The sequence below is a fragment of the Lissotriton helveticus genome, chromosome 5_1 (assembly GCF_964261635.1).
Source record: "Lissotriton helveticus chromosome 5_1, aLisHel1.1, whole genome shotgun sequence".
In the NCBI taxonomy this organism is placed as follows: domain Eukaryota; kingdom Metazoa; phylum Chordata; class Amphibia; order Caudata; family Salamandridae; genus Lissotriton; species Lissotriton helveticus.
This window is the reverse complement of record NC_136065.1, coordinates 1,348,821,091-1,348,842,813: the sequence shown is the minus strand read 5'-3', so window position 1 is coordinate 1,348,842,813 and position 21,723 is coordinate 1,348,821,091. Positions and strand designations below refer to the sequence as shown.

The 21,723-nt window shown below is 48.2% G+C and overlaps 1 protein-coding gene across 1 annotated transcript in view; it reads left to right on the top strand.

The window, feature by feature from the left end:
- The window catches only part of UQCC2 (ubiquinol-cytochrome c reductase complex assembly factor 2), a 64,683-nt gene extending 43,283 nt beyond the window's left edge, over positions 1-21,400 (top strand). The window contains exons 2-4 of the mRNA XM_078641252.1: positions 15,927-16,001; positions 19,617-19,686; positions 21,166-21,400. Coding sequence (XP_078497378.1) covers positions 15,927-16,001; positions 19,617-19,686; positions 21,166-21,263 — 243 coding nt within the window. The 3' untranslated portion in view covers positions 21,264-21,400. The remainder of the gene's footprint in view (positions 1-15,926; positions 16,002-19,616; positions 19,687-21,165) is intronic.
- The last annotated feature ends 323 nt before the right edge of the window (positions 21,401-21,723 follow it).

Here is a 21,723-nt window from a genome sequence, read left to right as displayed (position 1 = left end):
GCTTCAGAGTGGAGCTTCAGAGTGGAGCTTCAGAGTGGAGCTTCAGAGTGGAGCTTCAGAGTGGAGCTTCAGAGTGGAGCTTCAGAGTGGAGCTTCAGAGTGGAGCTTCAGAGTGGAGCTTCAGAGTGGAGCTTCAGAGTGGAGCTTCAGAGTGCAGAGTGGAGCTTCAGAGTGGAGCTTCAGAGTGCAGCTTCAGAGTGCAGAGTGGAGCTTCAGAGTGCAGATTCAGAGTGGAGCTTCAGAGTGCAGAGTGGAGCTTCAGAGTGGAGCTTCAGAGTGCAGAGTGGAGCTTCAGAGTGGAGCTTCAGAGTGGAGCTTCAGAGTGGAGCTTCAGAGTGGAGCTTCAGAGTGGAGCTTCAGAGTGGAGCTTCAGAGTGGAGCTTCAGAGTGGAGCTTCAGAGTGGAGCTTCAGAGTGGAGCTTCAGAGTGGAGCTTCAGAGTGGAGCTTCAGAGTGGAGCTTCAGAGTGGAGCTTCAGAGTGCAGAGTGGAGCTTCAGAGTGGAGCTTCAGAGTGGAGCTTCAGAGTGGAGCTTCAGAGTGGAGCTTCAGAGTGGAGCTTCAGAGTGCAGATTCAGAGTGGAGCTTCAGAGTGGAGCTTCAGAGTGGAGCTTCAGAGTGCAGAGTGGAGCTTCAGAGTGGAGCTTCAGAGTGCAGAGTGGAGCTTCAGAGTGGAGCTTCAGAGTGCAGAGTGGAGCTTCAGAGTGGAGCTTCAGAGTGCAGAGTGGAGCTTCAGAGTGGAGCTTCAGAGTGGAGCTTCAGAGTGGAGCTTCAGAGTGGAGCTTCAGAGTGGAGCTTCAGAGTGGAGCTTCAGAGTGGAGCTTCAGAGTGGAGCTTCAGAGTGCAGAGTGGAGCTTCAGAGTGGAGCTTCAGAGTGGAGCTTCAGAGTGGAGCTTCAGAGTGGAGCTTCAGAGTGGAGCTTCAGAGTGGAGCTTCAGAGTGGAGCTTCAGAGTGGAGCTTCAGAGTGGAGCTTCAGAGTGGAGATTCAGAGTGGAGCTTCAGAGTGCAGAGTGGAGCTGCAGATTCAGAGTGGAGCTGCAGAGTGCAGATTCAGAGTGCAGAGTGGAGCTTCAGAGTGCAGATTCAGAGTGCAGAGTGGAGCTTCAGAGTGCAGATTCAGAGTGGAGCATCAGAGTGCAGATTCAGAGTGGAGCTTCAGAGTGCAGAGTGGAGCTTCAGAGTGCAGATTCAGAGTGGAGCTTCAGAGTGCAGAGTGGAGCTTCAGAGTGCAGATTCAGAGTGGAGCTTCAGAGTGCAGAGTGGAGCTTCAGAGTGGAGCTTCAGAGTGCAGAGTGGAGCTTCAGAGTGCAGAGTGGAGCTTCAGAGTGGAGCTTCAGAGTGCAGAGTGGAGCTTCAGAGTGCAGAGTGGAGCTTCAGAGTGCAGAGTGGAGCTTCAGAGTGGAGCTTCAGAGTGGAGCTTCAGAGTGGAGCTTCAGAGTGGAGCTTCAGAGTGGAGCATCAGAGTGGAGCTTCAGAGTGGAGCTTCAGAGTGGAGCTTCAGAGTGGAGCTTCAGAGTGGAGCTTCAGAGTGGAGCTTCAGAGTGGAGCTTCAGAGTGGAGCTTCAGAGTGGAGCTTCAGAGTGGAGCTTCAGAGTGGAGCTTCAGAGTGCAGCTTCAGAGTGGAGCTTCAGAGTGCAGAGTGGAGCTTCAGAGTGGAGCTTCAGAGTGCAGAGTGGAGCTTCAGAGTGGAGCTTCAGAGTGCAGAGTGGAGCTTCAGAGTGCAGAGTGGAGCTTCAGAGTGCAGAGTGGAGCTTCAGAGTGCAGAGTGGAGCTTCAGAGTGCAGAGTGGAGCTTCAGAGTGGAGCTTCAGAGTGGAGCTTCAGAGTGGAGCTTCAGAGTGGAGCTTCAGAGTGGAGCTTCAGAGTGGAGCTTCAGAGTGGAGCTTCAGAGTGGAGCTTCAGAGTGCAGCTTCAGAGTGCAGAGTGGAGCTTCAGAGTGCAGCTTCAGAGTGCAGAGTGGAGCTTCAGAGTGCAGAGTGGAGCTTCAGAGTGCAGAGTGGAGCTTCAGAGTGGAGCTTCAGAGTGTCAAGAGCAATGCCAATAGCTCTAACTTTAACAAAGGCAAAACCATTGCATTGTAAATGCTTGTTTTGTATCTATTCTGTAACCTGCGATCATTACAAGTTGTCAAGGAGTGGCCTCTGAAGGACATATAGAAGTTCAAACTTCTGGAAATTAAAACATTTACTCTAGAAATCTATGAACTTTGGAACTTGGATTAAAAACAAGCATTTGCAATGCAATAGGTCTCGCATTAGGAAATTTTGAGCTATTGGTATTGTAAATGGCAATTTTTTTTATTTCTGTGTTGGTTTTGAAAATAGCTAAATTAATAGCTTTGTCATTTACAATGCCAATAGTTATAACTTTCGCAAATGTGACACCTATAGCATTTGTAATGCAATGTGTGTTGTATTTACGTGACTTAGATGTATTACTGTTACAAATAACAATGGCTTTTAATTTTTTTAAATAATTAATACCTAAATAAAAGTTATTGTAATTTATAATAGCAATAGCTTAAACTTTTGTAAATAACTTTTGTAAATAACTTTTGTGAAGATTGGGTTAAGTGTATTTTATTGTGACGAAAATCCGAGACATTGAGAGAACATATTTGAACCAGTTGTTGTTGAATGGTTGCACAGATTGATGCTGTGGTGCCCCTGAGTGGTGGTGCTGAGTGAGTGCGACAGATAAATAGAGTGAGGGCGATAGATAAATAGAGTGAGGGCGATAGATAAATAGAGTGAGGGCGATAGATAAATAGAGTGAGGGCGATAGATAAATAGAGTGAGGGCGATAGATAAATAGAGTGAGGGCGATAGATAGAGTGAGGGCGAGAGATAGATAGATAGATAGAAAGTCCCTATAAATAAACCCATCAAAAACATAAACACCTAATAAACAAAAATGCCTGATTATTGAAAAGGAATAGACCAAGATAATAGATTTGTGCAAATACAATAAACAGAAGCAAGACCGTGGAGGGGCAGGAGAGAGTGAGACGGAAATGGAGGAAGAGTGGAGAGGCCAATACAGTGAAGGGGCAGGAGAGAGTGAGACAGAAATAGAGGAAGAGTGGAGAGGCCAAGACAGTGAAGGGGCAGGAGAGAGTGAGACGGAAATAGAGGAAGAGTGGTGAGGCCAAGACAGTGAAGGGGCAGGAGAGAGTGAGACTGAAACTGAGGAAGAGTGGAGAGGCCAAAACAGTGAAGGGGCAGGAGAGATTGAGACAGAAATAGATGAAGAGTGGAGAGGCCACGACAGTGAAGGGACAGGAGAGTGAGACAGAAATAGAGGAAGAGTGGAGAGGCCAAGACAGTGAAGGGGCAGGAGAGAGTGAGACGGAAACAAAGGAAGAGGGAGAGGCCAAGACAGGGAAGGGGCAGGTGAGAGTGAGACGGAAATGGAGGAAGAGTGGAGAGGCCAAGACAGTGAAGGGGCAGGAGAGAGTGAGACAGAAATAGAGGAAGAGTGGAGAGGCCAAGACAGTGAAGGGGTGGGAGAGAGTGAGACAGAAACGGAGGAAGAGTGGAGAGGCCAAGACAGTGATGGGGCAGGAGAGAGTGAGACGGAAATAGGGGAAGAGTGGAGAGGCCAAGACAGTGAAGGGGTAGGAGAGAGTGAGACAGAAACGAAAGGCACATGGCGAATTGCGAACAAATGTGAACATTAACATTGCAAATATACAACAAAGCAAGGCGAAGTTGTGGTGTGCATGGACCTACACTGCATGCAGCTCTGCTACACCCAGGAATACCCACGCCCAAAGAACAAACTGCAGGAAGAAGCTGCCTCAGCCATGTCTGGAGGATGTAAGAAGGGGTCGACAGAAGGCCATTCCTGGGGAGGCAGCCATTGTTCCAGTGTCGTCCCCTTTACATGGTCAGTAGGAGCAAGTGGGAGGAGGGAGTGGGAGAGGGGTGGGAGATAGATCAAAGCCTTTACTGTGATCAGTGGCCGCAGGCTGCCAGTGGGAGGGAACGAACATTTGGTGAGCGGCGGGGGCGTCTGGTGCGAGGCGTGATGGGCGGGGGAGGTGGAGCAGGCATATGGGGTGTGAGTGAGGACAAGCGCGCGCCTGGGGAAGCTTTTAAGCTCCAGTACACAACATGCATTGAAGGAAATCCGGCTTGTTCTAGAGAGTTTGGTCACATGTAATAGGTTTCGAGCAATACATTCCTCTACCTAAAAATAGGTATTCTGCTTATACAATGTTCTGCTAAACTGGCCAGGGGGTTACTGCTGCTAGAGGCTGATTTTCAAGTTTCAGCACATGACGAAATAGATCATATGTGCAACGCATGGAGCACAACCAATGCTTATGTTGCTCCATTTTGAAAATATGACAATTTTTAACATGTTTAAAAATGTCATGCATTTTTAACAGATGTCTCCGTCAATCAATTGCACACTTATTTTGCCCCCATCATAGTAATATAACCTTTTTATATGTAGGTACTCACAAGCCCTTTGTTTTGCTACATTTTACCATTTTAATGAAGACACCATTCATCTGCGAAATAACTTCTTTTCTACGTGGCAGAGAGAGCACTAGGGGATAAAAAAAATCCAATTAGCGTGTTCAACCCATCTGCTGTAAAATAGGACATTCACTAATCTGAAATGATTGGCTAACCTCCAAGAGTGACTGAAATTAATTTGATTTTAAAATGCATGTAATTAGGAAAATGTTTTAAGAATTAACAATTCAGCAACCACTTGATGTTATTAATCTTCCGGTTAAGCATCTGGCCATGATAGTAGTTGCACATCACATTGTCTTACATTACTTATGCCCTTTCTGGCTCCTTGAAGGAAGATTAAGAAGTTGGGCGAAGAATGTTATTTTTGCGAGGATGTCAGGTATGCAGTTACGTTGATAGCGGTGCAATGTGCAACACATCATAAAATGCCTGCTAAGGCAGAAAATAGGAAAAAGCATGATTGAGTAAATATGTGTATCTAGTGACACATCTTGCTGTATATGCTTCAGGATCTGTAGTGGATAGGTTTCCCTGAAATGAGTGGAATGCCTTATGGACCACTGACCGATCAATTAATATTTGCAAAGCGTTGGCGATCGAGGGACTTTGTCAAGATGAACAGTGATGCAAGATGTCACACACCAGTATTTGTACATGACGGAATTCTTCGGACTGCTCTGTAGCATCAGAGAGAACCGACTACAGTGAACATATGGCGAGCGGCGGGGGAGTCGTGCGGGGCGGGGAGGGGGAGCAAGCATATGAGATGTGAGTGAGGCCAAACGCGCGCCTGGGGAAGCTTTTACGCTCCAGTACACAACATGCATTGTAGGAAATCCGGCTTGTTCTAGAGAGTTTGGTCACATGTAATAGGTTTCGAGCAATAAATTCCTCGACCTAAAAAGGGAGAATCTCAAGGGGCAGTGGCACTAGAAGCTGATGTGATTTATTTATTTATTTATTTATTTATTTTTGAAAAACCTTTATTGTTCGAAATGCATATTACACAGCGCTTGGCTTACAACCCCTCCGGGCCAGCCGCGTTAGTCAATGATCAGGGAAGGTCCATTTGTGGAACACAGCCTCAAGGCCGACAGCCCTGAGGTTCGGCGGCGCATTTTGTTTCATGGCAGCATTTCACATTGTGCATAGTAGATCGTATTATAAACATATGAGTCCGTAGGTTTTTCATTTTTTTGTTTTTAGTTTAACGTATTTCCTTGGTCACCAAACTGTGGTAGTACTTCTCAGTGGCGTCACATGGACAATGGCCCTTACTCACTAATCGGTGCTATAGGTGACTGTGCCGGCGGAGTCCACCTGGTAACAGGGCATGATGTGTGAATATCGGAGGATATAGCAGTGCGACATCTTAAGTGAATCGATGTGTGAGTGTCTATGTGACATGTCAATCCTAGCAGGAGTAATGAGAGCTGGTGATGGTGTCCAGTAGGGATCACTCCTACTCTAGGCTGTTGCGTTCAGAAGTCCCATAGTGCGATGTGTCTGGGGACAAGCCTCAAGTAGCTCGGTCAGTAAGAAAATGGGACCAATGTAACAATAAAACAACAGAGCGATAAGTTTGGGAGTATGCGTGAAAGGGAGGGGGGGAGCCTGGGCGGACATGTCCTCGTGCGCACTGAAAAACGCGCGATGTCATTGCGTCAGTAGTGTTCTGATGGGCGGGCCGGAGGGTGTAGTGTTCGGTTCGTACATGTACCTACTTGTGAAGGGGGTGTTCCCCGTCATGAGGGCGTGCAGACTGTAACTCCCGGGCCATGAGGTGGGCCTTGGTCAGAGTACACACCAGGAGTTGTGTATTCGGGGATGCGGGTGGGCAAGGGGGCCCAAAGGCGTCACCACTAGATGATCAATTGAGCAACATACGCCTGTCGAAACGTGGGTTCAGCACTGGTGGTCGTTAGTGCGGTACGTGGCATGTGATGATGGTGTATATGCGCAGGGGGGATGGCAACAAGCCATAGGAGAAGGGGGGGGGCTGGTGGGTATATACGTGTTCCGCATTGACTCCCGCAGTGGGGGTACTGAGGTGGGGGCGCCACTTCTTTTATGTGATCCCCTGTTCCAGGCATGCGTGTCGGAAGGATTGAAGGATGTCATCCCACTGTTGTGCAATAGGGAATTTCCTAAGCCCTGCCGTCTCCTCTCGGCGCAAGACCGTGCTCTCCGCTCGCGCCCAGTTCATGAGTGAAAGGCACCAATGTCGTAAATGTGGGGGTGTGTCGGCTTTCCACCGCTTGGTGAGCAGGCGCTTGGCTGTGATCAGCCCAAGATCCCAGTATCGGGCCTGCACTTTGTTCAACTGTGTGCGTCGATATAGGCCCAGTAGACAGGCCTCCCAAGTCCGTGGTACACGTTCGCTAGTGCATTGTGTGAGCATCGCAGTCACCCTATCCCAGTACTGCTGGAGGTCAGGGCATAGCCAGAGCATATGTAAGAGGTCTGCCCCAACCAAGGAGCAGCGTCCACAGGCAGTGTCTGTTACCGAGAAGTATCTGTTGATTTTGTCCGGGGTTAGATACGCGCGGTGCAGTATGTATAGCTGTATAATTTTGAAGCGGGGGTTGCGCGGGACATTGACCGGCCCAACCAGTATCATTGCCCATTCCTTTTCCGTCCAATCCCTCCCTCGGTCCGCCGCCCATTTGTCCCTCAGCTGTACCGTAGTAGGTTGGGTGTGGAGGAGAAGAGCTTGTGCCAGCCAGTGTATGATGTGGGAGCCATTGCTCATAACGTGCAGGTATTGTATGAAGTGGTGCATAGGCGGCTCTTCGGTCAAGTCACCCCAGGCAACAGTCAGTGTACGGACGAGAGACGCATGTAATAGGAACTGCCCAGTCGGGAGAGACGTATCCTCTGCAAGATCCGCAAAGGGGAGGAGAGCACCATCTGAGAACAGGTCTCCCAGCGTGTCCACCCCTGCAGTGGTCCAGCTATCTAGGACTGCCGTCGTCAGTGTCCCAGTTGCTGTCGGTGTGCCAAGTAAAGGGAGGGTTGGAGCATATGGGATCGTCTCCCGAATAAGGCGCAGGCAGCGCTGGAAACATCTGCGCGCCACTGCCAGATATAGCTGAGAGGGACGGGGAGTCCGGGTTAATGGGTGAAACAGCACATGGATCTGTAGCAGAGTCCAGACAGTAGTATCGGTGGCCGTATTCCCCCAGGTTTTTACCACCCAGCCACCCCGACACCCACTGCATCTGTGCCGCTAGGTAATATAGCTCCATATTAGGAACTGCTAGTCCTCCTGCGTCTGGGGGCAGATAGAGCTTCGTCAGCGCAATGCGTGGTCGGCCTTTATTTCAGATCAGGTCATGAAGCAAAGCTTCGAGGTCCCGGAACACCCGGTTGGGGACGTAGATCGGGATATTTGCAAAATAATACAATAGTCTGGGTAGGACTATCATTTTTACCAAGGCAATCCGGCTGGGGACGTTTAGCGGCAGAGTTTTCCAGAACCCTATTTGCGACCGGATGGATGTAATCGCCCGCATCAGGTTCCCCTCTAAGATATCCGGGGGGGTTCCGGTAAATGTGGATACCTAGGTATCTAAATGTCGTGGGATACCACTGTAATCTTTCACCACCCAGGTATATCTCGCATTCGGGCGCATCCGGATCAAAGGAGTGGGCCCCCGATTTAGCCCAATTAACCTTCAGTCCCGACATCTCTTCAAAGGTGTAAAAAACGTCAGCAAGGGATGCTGGGACATCAGTCAGATCTTTATGATAGAGGAGGAGATCATCCGCATACAATGATACCGCATGAAGGCCATCCGCCATCGATATGCCCCACTCTGCGCCTTGGGACCTAAGTATTGCGGCCAGGGGTTCCACAGCCAGGGAGAATAGCAGGGGCGATAGGGGGCATCCCTGCCTGGTGCCCCTCTGCACCCGAATGGGGTCAGAGAGCAGCGATCCCGTACGGACGCGGACTGTGGATCTACGATATAGTAGCCAACCATGGTCTCGTAGTCGTCCCCCCAATTCGAATTTATCCAGGACTGCCCGTAAGTATGGCCATTCCACCGGATCAAACGCTTTCTCCAGGTCCAGTACTAGGCAGCCAGCGCGTGGCCATTGGAGTGTAGCGTATTCTTACATGCGGAAGAGGCGACGGATGTTATAGGAGGTGTGCCGTGTTGGTACAAAACCGTTTTGATCATGATGCACTAAAGTAGGCACCAAGGGGGCCAGTCTTCGGGCCAGCGTGGAAGCGAGTATTTTATAATCTGTATTGAGAAGGGCCAGGGGACGGTAGGAACCCAGTCGAGAAGGCGTCCGCGGCTGCATTGTACATTTTTAACAGTTGGGGAATGAGGATATCCGAGCTGGCCTTATAGAATTCGGCTGGCAAGCCATCAGGGCCCGGTGATTTACCATTCGAGAGGTTGAAAATTGCATCGCGAAGTTCCTCGGGATCCAGTGGCGCTCCGAGGTCATCTTGCTGCGTAATCGTTAAAACGGGCAGGGGTATGGGCGCGAGATATTCGGTTATGGCAGGCAATGGGAGACTCAGCCGGGAGCGATATAGTTCCGAGTAATGTTTTATGAATGCCTCATGTATATGGCGCTGCGTGTAGAGTAAGCCGCCCCCTCTGTCTGTATTGCTGAAACAGGTGTCGCGCGGTATTCACGCGCGATTAACCAGGTCAGCAACCTGCCAGGTCTGTCTCCCTGGTGATGTGTGCGAGCGGAGTGTGCCGCGAAATTAATGTTTCGCAAGCGCTCCAAGAGGCGATCGTGTTCTGCTCTGGTCGGCGTCAGGCGATCATCTGCACCTCCCACTGCTTCCCGTTCATGGTATAGCAGTTCAGTCTCCAGTCGCGTCAGATCGTCTGCTAACTGCCGTCGTATGTGTCCCTGCGTGCCCAAACAATGTCCCTGTGTTACCACCTTGAAGGCGTCCCACTCTATTTGGGGGGAGGATGCCGTACCAACGTTTAGCTCAAAGTACTGAGCTGTTTGTGTGAGTAGGGAATCGCGAAAAGTCGCGTCCAAGAGAAGGTCCGGTTGGAGGCGCGAAGTGGGGATAGGGGGGGGTGGACGTTCCCATGCAATATTCAGCGTGTGAGGGTTGTGATCCGAATGTGTGCGGCCCATATAATGCGTGTCTGTGACTAGAGGGAGGAGGTCAGAGGTGATCATGTATCGGTCTAAACGTACATGTAGTGCATGTGCACCCGACCAGTAGGAGTACGTCGGTGTCGTAGGGTTTCGTGTCCTCCATGCATCATGCAGGTCCCATTGTGTGGCCCAGTTAATAAGGGTTTTCGTAGTAGCGTGTGCTTGGGCATTAGCTGGGGGTGCGGAGGACCTATCCAGGCCTACATCTAGGACACAGTTGTAGTCGCCCCCCAGGACCCATGGGATCCCATGCCAGTCCGCTAGCGCCATTGAGAGGCGGGCAAAGAAGTTGCCCTGCTCGGTGTTTGGGGAGTACAGTGAAGCCAGCACTACAGGATGTCCATCGAGTCTACCTCTGACCATCACATACCTGCCCTCAGTGTCTATCTGCGTGTCCATGGTCACCCAAGGGGTGCCCGGTCTAACCCACAGAAGCGCCCCACGGGCAAACGAGGAATACTCAGTGGCGTAAAGCTGTCCGCGCCATCTTCGGCGCAGTGCTTGTACCTCTATCTTGTTTAAGTGCGTCTCTTGTAGTAGGGCTACATGAAATTTGTGGCGTTTCAAGTAGGAGTATATCTGATAGCGCCGCAACGGTGTGTGCATGCCCCTAACATTCCATGTACAGATCTTGATATCAGCCATAATCAACATTAGAGTGGGAGTCAGCTCACCCTCCATCCCTTAGGCGCGTATCTCCACTGGTCTCTAGGCGCCCCTCCTCCGCCCATATCAGACACAGGCATTGTCACTTGTAAGATGAACCCAGGCACTTCCCCAAGGGTAAGGTTGGAATAAAAAGCATACAGTCCAAACCATGCAAAACAATAACAAATTCCAAAAGGTCGGCTCCGTAACATGTCGCCGTCCAAACACTCTAATGAGCTAAGAAGCTATACAAGTCTAGGGGGTGGTAATTGGTCGGTAGCAATGGCAACAAGGTATTGTTGTTCCCAATGAAGAAGGGTAGAGAGGGATAGGGGGGATGGGGGGCTCCGCCGCCCACCCTAGGCCGTAGAAGTCTAGCCACAGCTGATGGGCGTCCCCTACTGCCACCCACCAATTCGAATAGGAAGAAATATCCACTCACAGTCACATTCTGCAGGAAGAGAGGCGCAGAAGGCACAGGTCATCAGCAAGCAGTGTTCTCACAGTTCCACCAGGAGGGTGGTCCTAGTAGTAGGAAAAGGGGTTCTAGTACTTCTAGCCAAATGTGTAGGATGGATGCAAGGGAGTACTCACTGCGTCTCGTCGTTGGCGGCAGCTGGCGAGCAAAGGGATCCCACCCATACCCATTCCCGACAAACTTCTAGTAAACAAAGGTGTGTCCGGGTCATGTCACTGAGGCCAGCCGCTGCAGGGCTTCGAGTGTGGATGTCTCGGCGGTCACCCCTCAAGCCAACCGCTCCGCCATTTGTGGTGTGATGTCTGGGAGATCGGCAGATCGTTGAGAGTCCGGCAATCCATAAATGGCCTCGTCGTCGCTGGGGAAAGCTCGTGGCCTGGTATGCGGTGCGGAGGAGGGTGTCGTGGAGTTGCTGATCTCCGATACTTTGCGCAGTGCGTCCCGTTGCTCCTGTAGTATCTGGTCCGCCGGGGGGGGGAGCAATGCCGCCGCTTCTTGTGAGTGTTGTGGCGTTGGCGATTTGTGCAGACGGCGTCGTCTCTGTCCTCTGGCGCGCGGCATCGTGGCAGTGCCTTTGGTCTTCCTCGGCGTCCCCTCCACTCCGCCGTCCAGCCAGGCTTCCACCTCTTCGGGATCCGTGAAGAAGTGTTTTGTCCTGTGCTACCATGCGTAGTCTAGCCGGGAAGAGGTGAGAGTATTTAGGGCCCAATTGTCTCAGCCTGCGTTTCGCCGCCAGGAAGGAGTGCCTTTGTCTCTGCACCTGAATGGTGTAGTCAGGGAAGAACATCACTGTGGTATTGTCAATCGGGATGTCTCCAAGTTTCCTGGACTCACGCAGGATAGTGTCCCGATCCCTGTAGTTGAGGACATGGAGGATCAGCGGTCTGGGGTTGGAGCCCGGGGGGAGGGGTCTGGTAGGGACACGGTGCGCTCTCTCCACCACGAAATGGGGCGATAACACACCCTCCGGTAGGAGGTCTTTGAGCCAGTCTTCCACGTGCCCAGTGGGGTCCGTCCCCTCCCACTTTTCCAGTATACCTACGAGTCTTATGTTGTTCCGTCTCGCCCGCCCTTCCGCGTCCTCCACCCGCTCTTCCAGGAATTCCACTCTATTCAGAAGATCGCAGACAGCTTCTCGGTCTCATTCACTCCGGGTTCAAGTGCAGTCATCGAGCCCTCCAGCGTCGTAGTGCGATCCTGTAGCTTCTTATGATCAGCTCTCAGATGTGTCGGGTCAATCGCCACATTGTCAATCTTGGCCTCCAAGGAGGTACGAGTCTGTTGGAGAGACGTTTCCAGGCGTTCCATTACGGCAAGAACGTTGTCTAATTTCGACGTTACGGCGTCCGAATTCATCTTAGGTGGTGACTTGGCTTGTTTCCCTTTAAGCAATGTGCCACCCGTGCCCGTGCGTGTCCTCACTCCCCCAGACATGAGCAAGACGTGGCAAGAAGGCGCAGTCTATGGCGATTTGATTAGGCAGAGGGTCTAGCGCCGCAATGGATGCGTATGAGCCGCAAAGGCGCCAGATCATCAATCTTTGTGAGGGACACCAAGCCGTGTCCAGAGGCAGAGCGCGGTGGCGGCAGTATCCAAAGCTCGCTACCTGTACCTCAGTTACTCAGTTCTCGTCCTGCAGGCAGCTTTATCAGTGATCTTGTCACAGTGGGTGGGTGGGGATCGGCGGTTTAAACGAGGGGGGCCCGCACCCAGCGGGGCAGCGTCGCGGGGCAGCACCGCAGCACGCTAATGAACCGCATTCAGAGAAGCCTGTGTAGGTCCCCACAAGTATGTGTCCGCAGATGCAGGCTTGTCTCACCCAGCCATCGGAGGAGGCAACCAGGTGGGCTCACCGTGATTTCAGCGTGTGTCCACTGTTAGCAGGGCGGGGGAGCGCGGGGGAGAACTCCATGCTGCAGCGCCACTGCGGTAGGGGTCGGTTGTCTGCAATTGTCTCCCCTGCGCCCGGCGCCCACCGCCCACGTGTTCAGTCTCCTTACCCTTGGAGGATGTCTATGTAAATGGCGGCCGGCAGGGCCGAGGCACCGCTCGTGTCTCACTTCAGTTCCCCACCGCCTCCAGGGTCGGCCACCCGAGTATTCAGTTCGGGGGTGGCCGGAGTCTCTCCACCCACTGGCGCCGCTCCAATTGGTGTTCCGAGGAAGCCGGATTGTGTTCCCTCAGCCCCACGGAGGTCGGGGCCCAAGGTAGCCCTCCGCTGTTCACCGGCTGGTCGATGCTCAATCCGCCGAGCGCAGCCTCTCCCTTCGGTTCCTCCAGCGCGTGCGGGTGCCTCTCCGCACCACCCGTCCCGCAGCAATTTGCGAGGCTAAGCGGAGGCAGTGCAGTAGGGGCGAGATAGCAAGCGTGAAGTGGCCACTTGGTTATTTCCGACCCGCTGTTGCTGGGATGGATGTGACATCAGGCCTTCCGCGCCAGCCAAAGCCCCGGCCTCGCTTAGCTAGTCATCCCGGAGCAGGGTCCACCCAGTGCGTCTGCAGGGGACGCAACCTCTGCCGGTGCGGCTCCCGGCCGGGGAGGCGCTGCAAACTCGGTCCAGGAGTCGGTGGGGGCTTCCCCCGGTTTAGCCCACCGCTGTGTCCCAATCAGGATATTATTGGCGGAGAAACGGCCTCGGGAAGGGGAGCCCAGAACGGAGCTCTACCCCTCCACGTCCGTCACCATTGCGCGCCAAGCCAAGCCACGCCCCACTAGAAGCTGATTTGATGGCAGCAGCCCATTTGTCCCAATGAACGTGGCAAGTAAAAATGTGCTTGCAAAGCTATCGTACTTAGTTTTGAATATATGTTGCATTTTAAGATAGTCTTATGGTTAAGGCAACTTCAAGAGAAATAGATGTACATCCAAGTTTCAGGGTAAAATATTGGTAGGATAGCTCAGGTGGTTAATGCAGTTGCACCCCGCCCCCTTGAGAATGGTGTGTAAGCTCTAGTCAGAGGTTTGAATCATCATAAAATATATTTGAGGGTTAACGGGTCTGCTACACGGCGTTGGGATTAACATGCAGATGACCGATTTGTGTGCATGTAAAACAGGCTAATGGTTAATGCTTGTTGCGAGTCCTCATGTATCCTGCAGTTCACAAGTTGTAATTCTGGCGAAATTGCTGAGTGAGTTGACACCTGCAACTATAAATATGTTTGAACTGTTGCAGGTTTTTGACTAGTTCTTTGCTTTTTTTTTTTTTTGTTTTTACCAATGATGACAGAGATGTTTTGCTTTGGGTAGTAATAATCCCTTGTTATTAAGTGACCTACATATTCAGTTTGTATTGTTTCGTGTGTAACAGCCAACCGACATGAATGAATGAATGAATTTGTATTTATATAGTGCATGGCTACCCTGGGGCCTCCAACGCTGTGGACTGCCGCAAATGGATACCGGCAGAAAACTTAGAGAGCTCCCTTAAAAAGGCAAGTTTTCAGAAGTTTCCGGAACGCCAATAAATTTGGCTCCTTCCGGAGACTTAATGGAAGAGTGTTCCAGAGCTTAGAGCAGAGGTCTTCAAACTGGGGGGCGGGCCCCCCTAGGGGAGCCTCAAGTGATCCCAGGGGGGACGCAAGGCTCTGGCCAGAAGAAACATTATGCTCTGTTTTCAGCCTAAAAAAATGAGCAGCAGTATGCACGTCTGTAATGGACCATCATTAACATCCTTTGTCATTTAAATCTTGCCTGGGAGAAGGTGTCAAAAGGGAAGGGACTTCAAATTTTCTCCAAGACCCACACTACCATTTTGAATAACCACACTGTGGATCCTTTGCACATTAGTAAGGCCTGCCTCGCCGGAGTAGTATGTTTGGAAATCATGTATTTTTTTGCATTTCTAAAACCGTGACAGAACCTAGCTGCATTGTTTAAACAAATCTAGACATATTTAAACATTGAAAGTTAAATAGAATAATTGTGAACATTTTTGAGGGGGGGCCCGGCGAATTATTTTTCTACACTAGGGGGGCGCGGAATTAAAAAGTTTGAAGACCACTAGCTTAGAGGCATTGAAAGAAAAAGAGCGTCCGCCCCAATCTTAACGTCCGTATTTTGGTGGAGACCACAAGAAAGGAGGAGCTAGAGTTTAGGTTCCGTGACGGATGGTACGGGATGATGAAGGAATGGGTAATGGCCAGAATGGGTAAAAAGCCTTGTGCGCCAGGCACATGGCCTTGAATTGTATTCTTGCCCCGATAGGGAGCAAATGAAGGCTCCTCAATGCAGGTTTGGTAGATTGCCTGCGGGGGATCTGTAGAAGCAGGCGGCCGCACAATTCTGAATCACTTGGAGCTTGTGTATGGTAAAATGGGGCGATCCCAGATAGAGGGCATTACCATAGTCTAGGTGAGAGAGAATAAGCGCCTGGACCATAATCCTTCTCTCCGAAAAAGAAGAAGGAGAAAGATAACGTGTATCTGTAAAGCGCACGTTCACCACTACGGGCATCTTGGCGCTGAATAACAGATGTTTGTTGTTACCCAACTCAATGGTACTCATTTTATCGACCTCAGATGGATGAAAGGTTGAGTGGACCTGCCGGGAATCGAACCTGTGACCATGAGGTCGAACACAGGCCCCTGCAGTGAACGCATTAGTCCACTGAGCCACCAGACCCGGATCTTACACAACATCCTCCTTAAGCCGTAAAAAGTAGCTGAGAGATTGGTAGCCTGGAAATCAAAACTGAGAGCACTATCAAGCCACATCCCAAGGCTTTTAATCACACCTGTCACACTCCTACATTGAATGCTTAGACTTGCACATCTTAAATATAGTTTACTCTTTCAGATCTTATGCTTATGTCTTGCAGTTTATGAAGTAGCTTGCTGGGCTTATCTTTGTTTTTCCCCTGATGGGAAGCTGAGTGGGTGCAGTATGAGAATAACTATCCACACTCTGCTTGAGCTTGGCCATCTGCCTCCAGCCGCAACACAACCTGTCCGTGAAGGGGGGGCATTTTCAGTCGGCCTTTATTTTGCTGACGTCAGAATAGAGATGGGACACATCACAAGAAATCAGTCCCAGGACAAGAATGGGTGCGGTAACTAGAATGCAACTGGTTCTTCCCTCAGCGCTGTTTGTAATACTGAGTATGCATGGGCAGTAGTGTTCGCCAATAAATGACACGTGTCTTCATCTATCCTCTCTTTGTACAGATCGCCAATCCTGAGACCTGTGACTTGATGTACGAGAGCTTGGCCCGCATCAACAGCAATTTCTACAGGGAAAAGGTGATGATTGATTGCTTATTTGTTGTTTGAAAATTGTGTTGCGTGTTTTTTGGCTTGTGCAGTTAAACGCAAAATGCAGTGATAACTAATGGCACAGTGCAGACAAAAGGACTTTGGCGTTTTTGTGAAGACATTTTTACCTTATAACAGACTCCCCGTTTTCTAATATCCACAAGATACTTTTAATGTTTACCATGGATGGCTCTGAATTCAACCACCATGTTTGAGAAGTGTCCAAGTCACGTGGGAATGTAAAAGATGCCTCACTTCAGCACTAGTGTCTCAGTAAGGTAGGTTGACAAAAACATGGCAACATTTAGTGCAATTATTACTTGAAACGGATTGTGCTACAAGTGAGTGGGAGAAATATGTTTAAAAGCCTATTTCCGTTAAGGATTACAAACATGCAATAATTATAAGGATCTGGGAATATGTCCGTAGTTGGAAGACACATCCTACAAGAGCATCAATCAAAGTTTCCTGCTAGCAAGAAGGGAAATTGATAGGAAATGGGGCAGCGCGATATGCCGGAACTCTGAGACTGGGAAAAGGGCATATAATGTGTCGAATGAGAGAGAAAATGGCGTGCGAGGGAATTGACTTCCCCCCACAAATTTGAGAAAGTATAGGGGAGGTGGGGCACTGAGGAGGAGAGAGGCATAAGAACTAGACCTGTACCCCAGGGGATCACCAGACCCCCCCAACCCCCACTCTGCTAAATGGCCAGACACTGGAGGGAACCGGCCCTCGTACTGGAGATATCATGGAGAGGAAATATGTTGGAATGGTGTAACGTATGCAACTCGTAGTATATGAGGGGTGAGTTTGAAAACCAGGCTAAACGTGACCGATATCGCAGACACCGATCAGCTTTGTTAAGGTTTGTTGGTTTGCAATGTTATTTGACAATCTGTCAATTACATTTTTTTTTTTTAATGTAATATATTAAAAAAATATATAAGGACATACAGAGCTGGCGGCATTTTTGAGTTGGCCGATATAGTGAGTAGAATGAGGGTTTATGCAGTGTTCTTATGCAGCAGTGCGGATAGTGATTTGGTTTATTACTGCATCTACGAAGCTAGGTTGAACGTTTGAATCACCAAAATTGTAGGGGTGGTGGAAGTGATTCAACGCACCCTTAAGCATGCAATGACCTAACAGAGTTGAATTGTTGTCCCCGTGGATGTCAATTTACCAAAATGCCAGCGGTAGCAGAAGAAACCTCACTCGCCCTTTGACAAATACACACTCACATAAACACTTGGTCTCTCACAAGCATGCACACAATGTACATTACAAATTATTTTTTTTACTTACAACAGCTGTCAGGGAAGGTCATATTCCAGCTAATTATACTCCATTTTTATTACATTAATAGTGAATAGAATATTCCATTATTCACTATCAGTGTAATTAAAATTGACAGAAAACAAGGAGAAGGAGCTCCAACCGTGGTCCAGAAGGACAAGCTGCTGCTGTATTCCAAGCACTGATTTTTGCCACCTCTGAGGTCAGGGGCCACAAAACAAGTGCTAGAGGCTGCAAGGGGCAAGCCAGGAGTCTGAGTTGCGACTCCTAAAATACGTTTACCGTTGTCCCACTCATATCCCATCAGCTGCCCCATCTTTGCTTCCGGGGGTCTGTAGGAAGAGCAACATGGAATTTGCAGAGAACAAACAGGGGTTTTCGAACCCTGTTCATTTTCAGTGCCATGGTTTAGCAACCTTTCAGACTAGTGGCACCAGAGGATAAGTTGCAGTAGCAACTCCTATGCCTCACTGACGTTAATGTATTTAAAAGATGTATGCCCCGTTGTATTGGGCTTGAAGACGTATGCTCAAATATACCCTGCAAAATCAAAGACCCAGTGTACTGTGAAAGGACAATATTACCAGAGATGTTCTTGTCTTTTTAATTGGACGAGTCTATGCGCTACACCTACGTACTCCAGCTACACCCCTGACGAAGCCCAATGAGGCAGAAGCACCTTTGGGGTTTCTTGTATGCCAATGCAGTTTTAAACAGCCTGCTACTTTGAGGACCTTATTCGTGGCTTACTTTTTGCTTTGCATGAAATTTGAAGGCGATTTAACATCCATAGAAGTACCGTTAATATGCAGTGAGACTGTTTTCCTAAATGAAATCCTGGACTGGTTAGACTGATTTTCATATGGTTCGCTTACTTCATAACGACAGACAAGCTTAAATTTAATGAAATGGTATCCGATGGCATAAAGTAATAGCTCTTCAAGCATTACCAAAATGTGTCCCTCGCTGTGGCAACTGAATAATTTCCCAAAACGTTGCTGCCAAAAAATAATGACCCATTACCCTGGATCGTAAAATAATATACAATGAAAGGTCATTATGCTACAATAGTTTTGCTACTACACAACATTAGAAATTGACAGCCTCTGTACACCATGTGTACTGTGTGGAAAAACACATCTCTTTTTTTTTAGTCTACCATACACCTTATGCATGTAGAGCGAGCCTGTTACACAACTATGGCAGGTGCCTGGAGCACATGGGGAAAGAATGCTGGCAAGTAAAGTCTTGGGTGAGTAGAAAGGATTCACCCCCTTCTTTTGCCCTGTGCAACTACCCGAGTTCCTTCTTCCCAACTTGATATAATCAATCTTGTATCGCCTCCCAGAACTCTCATAGATTTCTAGCACCATATGACAGCTCCACAGCCAGGTTTAGCAGTACAAGACTACCACTAGAGCAACAGGACACAGTTTCTTTCATGGTTCAACAGGTTTGTCTGGGCAAGATTTGATTCATCTGTTCTGGAAAAAATTCCAATCACGCACTGGTTTTTTTGTAGGGTGTTTATAAGGATTTTTCTGACACTCTGTTTCAAAGAGTTCACTAACTCTTTGAAACAGAGTGTCAGAAAGAAAAATCATTATAAACGCCCTACACAAAAACCATTGCGTGATTGGAATTTTTTCCAGAACAGATCAATAAAATCTTGCCCAGACAAACCTGTTGAACCTTGCTTACATTAGGGGGTTAGGGGTCTTCCCCCTGTCAAGGGCAAGAACCAGAAAAGAACATCTACGCTCATATGCTGGCCAGTAAGGGATTGGGACCTTTTTACCCCTACCTCCACAATTTCTTTCATGGCTTCACTTTCTTCAGACAGATTCCACTGGCAGGAGGCAAAAGAATGATCTGGGGTTGAACCAGTACTGGAACAAATTGTATTATGCTTCTATTGACTCCTACTGTTTGCGAAGTCCCACTATTGGTTAGGCATAGTTTCAATGGAAATGGTGCTAAAGAGTGTTCTTACACGTGCCCTCCTGCTGCCGTAGATTAGTCCTTTTTTTTTTTTTTTTTTTTTTGGACAACAGCAGTGGCTTGAATGCTTGGTTAGTGGAATGTAATACTGGATTCAATATTTAGACCTACAGTGTGACTTGAGGCAAGAGTTCAGTTTCAAGCAAAATCTGCTATCCTTTTTGTGTCAGTTTTGTTTTGCTGATAAATACAGATTGTTTTTAAGGATTGCTGAACCAGAGTTTTGCTCAGACCAGGGCTTGCTTTAGGCTGCTTAGGGTGGAGTTTCCATAAAGCTCAACAAATTTCCCCTCTCTCTTTTAGTATCCCCGTCTGAAGGACACAAGCTTTACCGGCGTGACAGCAGAGGAGTGCCGAATGGTGCTAGCAACGGGTAACAGTGCTTTGCAGTGTTTTGATAAGTCTTCCTAGAGAACTAAGAGTGATCCAAAAAGAAGCAGGCAAATATTTGTGTGTCTCTCTCGCTGTGGCTTTCAAGAGGTTGGAGCACCTGGAAGAGGGATATCTCTATGGAGAGGAAAAGGGACCTACTCTTTCTGCTTTCATGCTCTCATCTTGATGATTTGTATCAGGTTCTTCCTTAGCAATGCTTGCTTTTTCTGTAGGGAACATTGGATGTTGTCTTTACCCTGTGATCGGCAATGTCACTCCACTGCTAGAGCTATTGCTTCTTTCTCTACTTGTGATTACGAGTTGAGGAGGGAGGTGACATCACCATGGAATCTAACACTGCTAGTTCATTAAAGGGCCAGTTAATACATTGCTTCTAACAGACAGCTCATTCTTTTGCTGGACTAATTCAGAAATAACATTAACAAGTTTTATTGTTTTAAAGTGAAAAGCTACAGATTACGTCTTTCACTCTTTTCAATGTAAAGTATGTAAAATGTAGTCTTAGTTGAGGTAAACGGTAAAACTCCAGTGTACTTAAGAACGTGAAAAGCTATAAATTAGCGCAACATAGTAGATTCAAATAAAATCTAATTTAGTTTAGAAAACAAAGCGTTTAGAAGTCACAATTTAGAAAACAAAGCGTTTAGAGGTCACTTATTAACCCAGTGTAAAAGCACATGATGATTGTTTATACACTGGATTAAAAAGTGACCTCTAAACGCTTTATTTTCTAAATTCGTATCAACTGTTCCGGACTAAGCATCAGGACAAAGAGTGTCTCCACTTGCCTAAGTGACAATTTAATATATTTTAAAAGGTAACAATATATATAATTCATAAATATTAACTGATCAACTCATATTTTCCAATTCCTTCCATCAGAATTAAATTTATTAAAAATCAGTGAAGTTCTCAAGACATTGAAAGAGATTTTGCCTGGATTATACCTCAAATTTATTTTCAATGCATTGAATCTGCTACTTTATTTTTCAATGGACGTGTTGGAATTGCAGTGGAGAGTTGATGCAGAAGCAGGGCCCATGCAAATAATTTCACCCCATGTTTTGCCACACCCTTTAAATTCCATAGCATGGGCAATCAGGCACCACCCTTGGGTGGCTCTCCTGGCCTTGCCATTGAATCGTTCACATTTATGTTGCCCTGGCTAAGACCACAGTAATAGCTGGAGGACTTAATCATGGAAACCCTAAAAAAAGCATCCCTGAGACTAAACTGTCACCTGGAATTCCAATTAAGACCCTGAGACCTAACCATTATAATCCTGTTTTAAATTTAGGTAATTTTTTTTTTTTTTCAAAGCTTTGATGATTGGGTGAGCAAGAATTATGCCAACTAAGTTTACGCAGACCTGGTGTGTGAGTTTTCCGGACTTCAGTGAGAGAGGTAGTGGGGCAGTTAATAACTGAAACTATGACCTGGATTTCTTTCTCTGTCACAGACAGCTTGGATCAGATGGAAGATGACAAGAAGGGCATTTGGAAGAAACTGATGGAGAAGTTTAGCACAAAAGGCCCGGACGAAGCCCCCAAAGTATAGATATCCTCTGCACGTCAGACGCCTAGCCCATGCGTAAGGACACAAGTCTATCCGCATCATAGCCTAAATGAAGTGTATATATTTATAATGCTCTGTAAATTGCTGCAAAACCTTCATATTAAAGTAATCCCCATTTCCGATTGTTTCTGCTCTGTTTATTTGGTGATTGACAAAGCCATACACCCCTTTTCACCGAAATGCAGCCCTATGGTTGCTTGTGAGAAGAAGAAATAATTAATCTGTGGCTAATGTTGTTGGTTTTTCACTGTGCAATATTTTCATCTCCTCTCCCATAGGTTTGTCTTAGAACATCGGTCATATATACAACTGTTTAGAAAAATATCACTGTAGATCGCAAGTATGTTCCATAGATCTGGCACAGTAAAGAACGGGTTTAGGGACGACCCTGCAGTCTGAGAAATTGATGCAAACTAGGAATACTTGTGTATTTTTTTTAGGT